The following is an 11,685-nucleotide window of genomic DNA, read 5'->3' as shown; positions in this document are numbered from 1 at the left end:
GGCACTTATCGTAAGAGTAGGGCTGTTATGGTATTCTGTGTTTTACATTATAGCCATTACCATATATATGATTAAATATTATCTGATGTCGGCATCTGCGTTTGTGCACTTGAGCTTCATCATGAGATTAAACAACTGCTTGCTACATCTGCTTTGTGTATTTGTGTGTGTGACAATACTGAGCAACATGGTGTGAAAACTGTAGATAGACAGGTACAGGGAGGAGAGGCTCATCACGAGGTTTGATTGAGATGGAAAAATACTGAGCAACTGTTATAACTAGGGTGTGATACCAGAACAGTGAGGATCTATACATCGACAGAGGGTGAACTCCAAGAAGCGCCAAGAGGCTGGGACTAGTCTGAGCAAGTCTAAAACCATGCTCTGCCTCTACTGTGATAGGCCAACAGACGGGTTGGAACTATGTCTATCACAGTATAAGAACAGCTGTTTACGTACATCCTGTCAGTTCTTTGTTCTACCCTGCGTGGTGTTACAGTGAACCCGTATATACGAAAATTGCATTTACCATTTATTGCCTGAATTTGATTAAAGATAATTGAAAAAAGATTCTGCTTTTTATTTGTCCTGACATCGGATTCGAAAGACGCAACCCTATCAGTGTTAACCCTGGTGTCCTGGCTAAATTCCCAATCTGGCCCTCAAACCATCACGGTCACCTAATAATCCCCAGTTTACAACTGGCTCATTCATCCCCCTCCTTTCCCCTGTAACTATTCCCCAGGTCGTTGCTGCAAATTAGAACGTGTTCTCAGTCAATTTACCTGGTAAAATAACGGATAAATAAAATGCGGACTTGCACTGCTAGTCACCTGAAGCGTTTACATGAGTTAGTTGGGATGAGCAGAATTTCTAGTAGGTAACTGACTGCATAAAGTGTCTTGTTTTTCATTGCTAAGTGTGCATTTTCCAGAAATGCATTGCTACTTATGTACTACTTAGTCATATTGACCTCTGTTGGTAAGGTTATACTGTACTACCTAACTAGCTATGTAAAAACCTCTGGTGGTCAAGTGACACTCAATCGTTATTTTGATGCATAGTAAACAGTATGCATTTTAAGAATGCATGGTGGTGTACATACAGGCTTACTTGAGAATAGACACTTGATTCCTATTGGTCAGCCATGTCTCCTTTCCACCTCTCAAATCAAATTGTATTGGTCACATACACATGGTTATCAGATGTTAATGCGAGCGTAGCGAAATGCTTCTGAGGCAGGGGGGTGGGCTTCTGTCCTGATCTACGTTGACTTGACAGATGTGATGTAAGGGCGAGTGTGATGTGTCATGTTCAATGGTTGTTTCAACTATTTCTCTTCATGTAAAAGTGTTTCAAATGATTCTGGTAATTATACCGTACTACTATTGTCTAACACCGCTAGACCTTATGCAGTAGGTGCCCTTCGTGACTCTATTTTTAACACTGCTAGGTTTTATGCAGTATGTGCCCTGTGTAACCGGTGCTGAACTGCAACGCTGTAACTCTGCGTTGTGTGTGCGTTGGGAGATCAGGTTGTTTTAATGAAGCAGAATTCAATATCTGCATCCAAAAGAAATTAAAACATTTGTAGAGCACATATGTTCTGCGAATCGTCACCACTTTCTACAACAGATGCACAATAGGAGGGACTGGGATCATTCGAGGAGCTAGCCATCGTTCACACATACAATAGCCTGCTAATACCGTAGCTAGCTATTAACCACATGTTGAATTCAGAATGTTAATATAATTCTAAAAACTACAGTTACAAGTGCATCTTAACAATACCATCCACTTATGAGTAACCTCTAAATATACAACATTATTCATGAACAAAACACTGTGTGTATGACATTGTGCTTAAAATAATCAAACTCAAGACACAAAAAGCTTGCCTACCTCTCATATTGCATCAAAATAATTTGAGCACGAGCACGCAGGGCAAAACGTAAGTACACACTCCCCTACTCCCAAGATGCAGGCATGGATAATAACAAATCAACATGACATTTTAATATATGAACCTGGTGAAATTCACACAGTACTTTAACTTACACCTGCATTACTCTATTCTTAACTCCCTCCTTGCAGCTGCTCATGGCCTCTGATGAACAGAAAGCGTTTCAGAAGATGGCCTTTGATTTCGCAGCAAATGAAATGTCTCCACACATGGCTGAGTGGGATGAAAAGGTATTACTGTACCGTGCAACTTGTTTAGCTATTCCCTTTCAACCCATACATGTTAATGGAATAAATGGAACAGTATCAAACATATGGAAACTACCTGTTTGACTCCTTTCCATGAATGCCATTCCAGCCATTAGCTCCTCCCAGCAGCCTCCTCTGCAATCACTAAACTCCTTTTTTTGTGAGAGGGTATTTGTATGAACGTAAAAAGCAACTTTCATTGTTCAGGAAATCTTCCCGGTGGAGACCATGCGTAAGGCTGCCCAGCTGGGGTTTGGGGGGATCTATGGACAGCCGGACGTGGGGGGGATCTGGCCTGTCTCGTCTGGACACCTCGCTCATCTTTGAGACCTTATCGACAGGCTGCGTTAGCACCACAGCCTACCTCAGCATTCACAGTAAGGCATGGCAAATGCCAGCAATCACCACAACCTCTCAAAAGTGTCTGCTCAAGAGATTCACCAAACATCACATACAGACAATTGACTAGATATTAATTGAAAGCAGGAGTAAGTATGGGGTGTTCATTAATAGATGCTAATTTCTGTGCAGCATGTGTAACTGGATGATTGACACCTTCGGCAACACTGAGCAGAGGGAGAAGTACTGCCCTGAGCTTTGTACAATGGACAAGTTGGCCTCTTATTGTCTCACTTAGCCAGGTTGGTATTTTGTCCTAATCTTTCTATTTTTTTTATTTTTTTTAACCTTTATTTAACTAGGCAAGTCAGAACAAATTCTTATTTTCAATGACAGCCTAGGAACAGTGGGTTAACTGCCTGTTCAGGGGCAGAACGACAGATTTGTACCTTGTCAGCTGGGGGATTTGAACTTGCAACTTTTTTTGGCTACTAGTCCAATGCTCTAACCACTAGGCTACCCACCATGTGATGGTGTCATGCATTGGCACCATGAACCTGTATAGTGTGGCTATCCTTTCTGTCTTATTGAATCTCATTTCCCATTCATGTTTCAGGCAGTGGCAGTGATGCTGCTTCGTTACTCACAAATGCAAAGTTGGAAGGAGACCATTATGTCCTCAATGGGTCCAAGGTACTGATTTTCTTCATCTCCTTACTGTAGCTGATATGAAAGAATAAATTGTGATATAAAGTGGAGGTATCGCTCTCACTGTGTTTGTCCTGCTGCAGGCCTTCATCAGTGGAGGAGGAGACACATACATAGTAATGTGTCGGACGGGAGGGAAAGGTCCTAAGGGGATCTCCTGTGTGGTGGTGGAGAAAGACACTCCAGGACTCAGCTTTGGCAACAAGGAGAAGAAGGTAGCTGGCATTTGATTGATGTTGATAGTCTTACATTGGTAATTTTGAATACAATCCTTATGTCTAATAAACTAAAGCAGGAGCCTACAAACTTACATGGTCTATAGTTCATTTCCACATGTCTAAGTGAAGCAATGCCCACCAGGGGGCATAGTTGAGTCATGGTTGTGTTGAAGCCCTGATGGATGCAGTGATTTTCCAACAGAGGCCTCTGTTATCTCAACAGGTGGGATGGAACTCTCAGCCAACCAGAGCAGTGATCTTAGAGGACTGCCACGTCCCAGTGATCAGTCGGCTGGGTCAGGAGGGACAGGGCTTTAACATCGCTATGAGAGGCCTGAATGGAGGCAGGATCAATATTGGTGAGGTGGCAACAAGTTTACCTTTTTGGTTGGTTATTTAATGGTTTGTTATTTGATGGCCGTATGTATGTGTATATATATGTATATTAGAGGTCGACCGATTATGATTTTTCAACGCCGATGCCGATTATTGGAGGACAAAAAAAGCCTATACCGATTATTCGGCCGATTTTTAACATGTATTTGTAATAATGACAATTACAACAATACTGAATGAACACTTATTTTAACTTAATATAATACATCAATAAAATCAAAATAGCCTCAAATAAATAATGAAACATGTTCAATTTGGTTTAAATAATGCAAAAACAAAGTGTTGGAGAAGAAAGTACAAGTGCAATATGTGCCATGTAAGACAGCTAACGTTTAAGTTCCTTGCTCAGAACATGAGAACATATGAAAGCTGGTGGTTCCTTTCAAGATCAGTCTTCAATATTCCCAGGTAAGAAATTTTAGGTTGTAGTTATTATAGGAATTATAGGACTATTTCTCTCTATACGATTTGTATTTCATATACCTTTGACTATTGGATGTTATTATAGGCACTTTAGTATTGCCAGTGTAACAGTATAGCTTCCGTCCCTCTCCTCGCTCCTACCTGGGCTTGAACCAGGAACACAACGACAACAGCCACCCTCAAAGCATCGTTACCCATGCAGAGTAAGGGAAACAACCACCCCAAGGCTCAGAGCGAGTGACGTTTGAAACGCCATTAGCCCGCACCCCGCTAGTCATTTCGCATCACATCGTTACAACAGCCTAATCTCGGGAGTTGATAGGCTTGAAGTCATAAACAGCAGAGCTGCTGGCAAAACGCACAAAAGTACTTTTTAAATGAATGCTTATGAGCCTGCTGGTGCCTACCATCGCTCAGTCAGACTGCTCTATCAAATCATAGACTTAATTATAACATAATAACACACAAAAATGTGAGCCCTAGGTCATTAATATGGTCGAATCCGGAAACTATCATCTCGAAAACAAGACGTTTATTCTTTCAGTGAAATACGTAACCGTTCCGTATTTTATCTAACGGGTGGCATCCCTAAGTCTAAATAGTCCTGTTAAATTGCACGACCTTCAATGTTATGTCATAATTATGTAAAATTCTGGCAAATTTGTTCGCAATGAGCCAGGCGGCCCAAACTGTTCAATATACCCTGACTCTGTGTGCAATGAATGCAAGAGAAGTGACACAATTTCACGTGGTTAATATTGCCTGCTAACCTGGATTTATTTGAGCTAAATATGCAGGTTTAAAAATATATACTTCTGTGTATTGATATTAAGAAAGGCATTGGTGTTTATGGTTAGGTACACGTTGGAGCAACGACAGTGCTTTTTCGCGAATGCGCACTGCATCGATTATATGCAACGCAGGACACGCTCAATAAACTAGTAATATCATCAACCATGTGTAAATATATGTGTTTATATATGTGTGTGTGTTATATATATATATATACACACACACACATACAGTTATGTGTATATATATGTGTGTGTGTGTATATATGTGTAGCCTAGTGGTTAGAGTGTTGGACTAGTAACCGGTAACCGGTAACCGAAAGGTTGCAAGTTCAAATCCCCGAGCTGACAAGGTACAAATCTGTCGTTCTGCCCCTGAACAGGCAGTAACCCACTGTTCCTAGGCCGTCATTGAAAATAAGAATTTGTTCTTAACTGACTTGCCTAGTTAAATAAAGGTAAAATAAATAAATAAATATATATATGTGTATATATATATACACACACACACATATATATTTACACATGGTTGATGATATTACTAGTTTATTGAGCGTGTCCTGCGTTGCATATAATCGATGCAGTGCGCATTTGCGAAAAAGCACTGTCGTTGCTCCAATGTGTACCTAACCATAAACACCAATGCCTTTCTTCAACGCAGGGTAGAGGTGGGGTGGAATTCCACTGCAGCAGAATGACACTTTTTTTTGGAGACCCAGAGTGTATTGTAGGCCATTGTTTCTTTGCTAAAATGTGAAACCAAATCAAATCAAATCAAATGTATTTATATAGCCCTTCGTACATCAGCTGATATCTCAAAGTGCTGTACAGAAACCCAGCCTAAAACCCCAAACAGCAAGCAATGCAGGTGTAGAAGCACGGTGGCTAGGAAAAACTCCCTAGAAAGGCCAATACCTAGGAAGAAACCTAGAGAGGAACCAGGCTATGTGGGGTGGCCAGTCCTCTTCTGGCTGTGCCGGGTGGAGATTATAACAGAACATGGCCAAGATGTTCAAATGTTCATAAATGACCAGCATGGTCGAATAATAATAAGGCAGAACAGTTGAAACTGGAGCAGCAGCACAGTCAGGTGGAAGTTGAAACTGGAGCAGCAGCATGGCCAGGTGGACTGGGGACAGCAAGGAGTCATCATGTCAGGTAGTCCTGGGGCATGGTCCTAGGGCTCAGGTCAGTTGAAACTGGAACAGCAGCATGGCCAGGTGGACTGGGGACAGCAAGGAGTCATCATGTCAGGTAGTCCTGGGGCATGGTCCTAGGGCTCAGGTCCTCCGAGAAAGAGAGAAGGAGAGAATTAGAGAACGCACACTTAGATTCACACAGGACACCGAATAGGACAGGAGAAGTACTCCAGATATAACAAACTGACCCCAGCCCCCCGACACATAAACTACTGCAGCATAAATACTGGAGGCTGAAACGATGCCCAACCATTAAAAAGGACCAGTGCATGTTGGAGACTCAACATTTTACAGTAAGTGGTCTCCTCTTACGCACGGGTAATGATGTAGAAGTCTAGTTATCAGATGTAGCTGCACATCTCTCACACACATCGGTATCTCTGCCTTCTCTCAATAGATCTGTAACCAGGCACTCCAGATGCATGGTGGATACGGTTACCTCAAAGACTACGCTGTTCAGCAGTTTGTCCGGGACATCAGAGTCCACCAGATACCGGAGGGTATGTATACACCGCTCTTACTATGACAAAGCTGTGCTTTATAACATAATGGTTCAGTATTTTAATGAAAATACACACATCTTTATAAACTTGTGATCACTAGCCACTGTTGCATTGACAAATTACTGATTTACCCTTTTATATTTTCTCTTTCAGGAACAAATGAAATGATGCGGATGATAATTGCCAGAAGTTTACTGCCAGAGTCTGGATAAATATGCCATGGGCTGGCCAAAAATGGATTTTCTCCTGTCTTGAAGGGATGGTGTAGTGGCAGGCTTCTTGTTGTTTGACTGTATCCCTCAAGTGTCTTGAAGGGATGGTGTAGTGGCAGGCTTCTTGTTGTTTGACTGTATCCCTCAAGTGTCTTGAAGGGATGGTGTAGTGGCAGGCTTCTTGTTGTTTGACTGTATCCCTCAAGTGTCTTGAACTCCCCACTTTTAAAAGGGGGAATACTATAGGCTAAAGCTGTAATTAGGTCCCTTTTTAATTCCTTTGTGTGGAATTAAATAACAGCTGCTCATTGAGGGATATGGAAGTGGAACCATATTAGATATGTCATATTTCTCCATGCTGTATTTTGTGGAGAAGTTTTTGGTTATATATACCAGATGATTCGTTCGATGACATCACAGCCTCTCCTGCACATTCAGTTATGGCGGCAACATTTGAAACATGAGCAAGTTTGGTTCTCATGATTCAGTTTAATCATAAAACAATTAAATGTATCATCTAGATGGGTTGGATGACTGAGATTTGATATAATATTTGGTACTGCATGAACCATGTTTTAAAGGTCCAATGTAGCTGTTTCTCTATCAAATCATTTCTGGATCACAATGATGTTGCTAAATTTTTTATTGAAAACAATGACCAATTTCTCAAGCAGCTCTTACACTAAATGGCCATTATAATTTCACAGTATTCCAACCTCAAAACACAGGAAATCACGATTGACTGCACGAGACCTTTTGCCGCTAAGGGAAGAATATTTAAAACCCAGATCTCTGTCATTGATGAATTATACATTCCAGCTACCTAATTGAGATTAGTAATATATTCTCTGTGTACATAAATGTAATAAAACCACAAATATTCTTATTAGATACAAGTATGGGTCGACACTTTGTCTATAAAATGGTCTGTTCTACTGGGGTGATCACAACTCCACATGAACAGTTGGCCTGAGAAGAATGCTTTACATCTCTATGAGCAGTAATGTGCTTAGTTTCAACATGATGGTGTGAGTTGATGAGCATACATTCTCTCCAGGCAAACCCTCGTCAATTGTTGTAACTGGCATATAAAACATGTATATACAGTCGTGGCCAAAAGTAGAGAATGACACAAATATACATTTTCACAAAGTCTGCTGCCTGAGTTTGTATGATGGCAATTTGCATATACTCCAGAATGTTATGAAGAGTGATCAGATTAATTGCAAAGTCCCTCTTTGCTATGCAAATGAACTGAATCCCCCAAAAAACATTTCCACTGCATTTCAGCCCTGCAACAAAAGGACCAGCTGACATCATGTCAGTGATTCTCTTGTTAACACAGGTGTGAGTGTTGACGAGGACAAGGCTGGAGATCACTCGGTCATGCTGATTGAGTTCAAATAACAGACTGGAAGCTTCAAAAGGAGTGTGGTGCTTGGAATCATTGTTCTTCCTCTGTCATCCATTGGTTACCTGCAAGGAAACACGTGCCGTCATCATTGCTTTGCACAACAAGGGCTTCACAGGCAAGGATATTGCTGCCAGTAAGATTGCACCTAAATCAACCATTTATCGGATCATCAAGAACTTTAAGGAGAGCGGGTCAATTGTTGTGAAGAAGGCTTCAGGGCACCCAAGAAAGTCCAGCAAGCGCCAGGACCGTCTCCTAAAGTTGATTCAGCTGTGGGCTCAAGGCACCACCAGTACAGAGCTTGCTCAGGAATGGCAGCAGGCAGGTGTGAGTGCATCTGCATGCACAGTGAGGCAAATACTTTTGGAGGATGGCCTGGTGTCAAGAAGGGCAGCAAAGAAGCCACTTCTCTCCAGGAAAAACATCAGGGACAGACTGATATTCTGCAAAAGGTACAGGGATTGAACTGCTGAGGACTGGGGTAAAGTCATTTTCTCTGATGAATCCCCTATCCGATAGTTTGGGGCATCCGGAAAAAAGCTTGTCCGGACAAGACAAGGTGAGTGCTACCATCAGTCCTGTGTCATGCCAACAGTAAAGCATCCTGAAACCATTCATGTGTGGGGTTGCTTCTCAGCCAAGGGAGTGGGCTCACTCACAATTTTGCCTAAGAACACAGCCATGAATAAAGAATAGTACCAACACATCCCTTGAGAGCAACTTCTCCCAACCATCCAGGAACAGTTTGGTGACAAACAATACCTTTTCCAGCATGAAGGAGCACCTTGCCATAAGGCAAAAGTGATAACTACGTGGCTCAGGGAACAAAACATTGATATTTTGGGTCCATGGCCAGTTTTTATTCAGATACAAAAACACAGTTTTTCAACCGCTGTACAAGTGTAAAAAATAAATGTTCTGGTTGAAATTGAAATACAAAACCTTTTTCCAAAAACATGTATTTTATACTGTATTTAAATATGTTCACAAGGCTGGGTTTCTGCACAGCACTTTCAGATATGAGCTGATGTATGAAGGGCTATATAAATACATTTGATTTGAAACTCCCCAGACCTTAATCCCATTGAGAACTTGTGGTCAATCCTCAAGAGGCGTGTGGACAAACAAAAACCCACACATTCTGACAAACTCCAAGCATTGATTATTGCAGAATAGGCTGCCATCAGTCAGGTCATGTGGCCCAGAAGTTAATTGACAGCATGCCAGGGTGGATTGCAGAGGTCTTGAAAAAGAAGGGTCAATACTGAAAATATTGACTCTTTGCATCAACTTCCTGTAATTGTCAATAAAAGCCTTTGACACTTATGAAATGCTTGTAATTATACCTCAGTATTCCATAGTAACATCTGACAAAAATATCTAAAGACACTGAAGCAGGAAATTAATATTTGTGTCATTCTCAAAACTTTTGGCCACGACTAAGTCAAATATATGGATTCACAAACAATGTTTTAGAGAATAGGCCTTGTTTTAACCTTAAAGACTCTGATCATGGTATTTGAAAACAGCTAAAACAAGTCTTTGAACTTGTGCAGACTTGAATACAGTCGATTCCACAAGTGTCATAATTTCTCATTTGTCTTCTTTAGCATGAGTTCTTCATTCTACTTTGAACAACTGCAATGAAAAGTGATTTTAATTTGTAGCAAATCCTTCTCTACTCTATACAGTTTTACTTTGAGGAAGTCTTTATGCATTTGCTTCAGTTTGTGTTCAAAAGTAAAACGTGAGACACTCCAGTGGGCTATACCAGTGATCCAGCCTGGCTCTGAGCGGGCACAGCACCTATACGGGCCAGGGTGGTGGAGCTGATTGGTGAGGTGAGAGGGTGTGGCACCTGGGGCTGGGCCCCCTCAGTCTTGTCAGGGTCTGTGACCATGTGGCCAGGTGGGGAATGGGGTGGGGCACCGTTGGAACTGGAGGTTCTGCTGTGTCCATAGTGAGGAATGCTACTGATGCTGGCAGGTCGGCTGTGGTTGGAACTGGGAGGTCGACTGTGCCTGTGTGGAGCGCTACCGCCAATGTGGTTCGAGCTTGGTAGTCTGCTGTGCCCATGTGGAGAGGGGGCACCGATATTGTTAGAACTTGGGGGTTGACTGTTCCCATGTGGGGAGGGGGTACCAATGTTGTTAGAGCTAGGGGGTCTGCTGTGCCCATGTGGAGAGGTGACACCAACATGGTTAGGACTGGGGGGTTGACTGAACCCATGGGGAGGGGTGTCAACAATGATACTAGTGCTGAGGGGCCGGGTGTGGCCAGGGGGTAGAGTCCCACTGATGTGGTTAGAACTGGGGGGTCGACTGTGCCTGTGTGGAGAGGTGGCATCAATGTTGTTTGCAACACAGAGGGGTCTGGTGTGCCTGGGTGGAGGTGTGCCACTGATGTATCCTGGGAGGCCCTGCAAGGGGTTGGGCTCTCCAGGCCGAAGGCGGTAGGCATTGAACACAGAGCCTGTGTCAGAGGCCGGAGCAGTGGGGTAGGGGTAGCGGAAGTTGTTGGGCTGCTGGGGGTCTCGTAGATGTGGGGTCGTGGCTATGGAAGACAGCGTGCCATTTTTGGAGAGGAGGTCTGAGCCTGTGCCGCTCTTTGCCCAGGAAACACGCTTGGGTGCCTGGGCATCCTCCCTGTAATGGATAGGCAGCCAATGAGAAAACACAAACCAAGATCATATCACACACATCCTCCAATCACCAACCTGCAGAAACTGAATTAGAACACTGTCCATGGTGGAGTACTAGTAGTTGTACATCCTGTGACGTTTAACAACTGTACTTGTTTTTCCAATGACAAAATCTCACTTGATATCATTGGCTAGCTCCTCCTCTTCATGGTCTCTCCTCCTCAGTATGAAGATGAGGAAGAGTATGATGGCTACCAGTGCCACGATGGACCCCAGAGTAGCAGCAACAATCGCTCCAGCATTAGAGGCTGTGGAAGAGGACACCACAGAGAGGATTAGAACAGGAAACAAGAGCAGTCTGTATATACTAGTATGAGATTATGTGTTTACTTCCTATACATACAGGTGAAGACCTCCAGGTTGATAGAGCAAGTGTCAGAGCCGGCAGTGTTGCTAGCTCGGCACACATATTTCCCTGACATGCTCTTAGTGAGGTTACTCAGCCTGAGGGTGCCTTGCCTCTCATCTGAAAGAGAGAGACAGTGTTACACACTCTTGCCTCTACATCATGAACATATTCATGTACTGTACAGTGCACAGAACGTTATACACAATCTCCATCTACAGTAA

At 42.7% G+C, this 11,685-nt stretch overlaps 1 protein-coding gene and 1 pseudogene across 2 annotated transcripts in view; one reads left to right on the top strand and one right to left on the bottom strand.

Annotated features, from left to right (window-relative positions):
- Nucleotides 1-2,100: 2,100 nt before the first annotated feature.
- LOC109909576 (isobutyryl-CoA dehydrogenase, mitochondrial-like) lies at nucleotides 2,101-6,786 on the top strand (annotated as a pseudogene).
- Nucleotides 6,787-9,177: 2,391 nt separating this feature from the next.
- Nucleotides 9,178-11,685, bottom strand: part of LOC109909717 (endothelial cell-selective adhesion molecule-like) — a 72,689-nt gene continuing 70,181 nt past the window's right edge. For both annotated transcript variants that reach the window (XM_031795684.1, XM_020508729.2), the window contains exons 5-7: nucleotides 11,459-11,581; nucleotides 11,234-11,363; nucleotides 9,178-11,059 (exon numbers count right to left, since the gene is read on the bottom strand). In XM_031795684.1, the coding sequence (XP_031651544.1) occupies nucleotides 10,180-11,059; nucleotides 11,234-11,363; nucleotides 11,459-11,581 (1,133 nt within the window). In that variant the 3' untranslated portion in view covers nucleotides 9,178-10,179. The remainder of the gene's footprint in view (nucleotides 11,060-11,233; nucleotides 11,364-11,458; nucleotides 11,582-11,685) is intronic.

The sequence above is a fragment of the Oncorhynchus kisutch genome, linkage group LG18 (assembly GCF_002021735.2).
Source record: "Oncorhynchus kisutch isolate 150728-3 linkage group LG18, Okis_V2, whole genome shotgun sequence".
In the NCBI taxonomy this organism is placed as follows: domain Eukaryota; kingdom Metazoa; phylum Chordata; class Actinopteri; order Salmoniformes; family Salmonidae; genus Oncorhynchus; species Oncorhynchus kisutch.
This window is presented reverse-complemented; position numbering and strand designations above follow the sequence as displayed.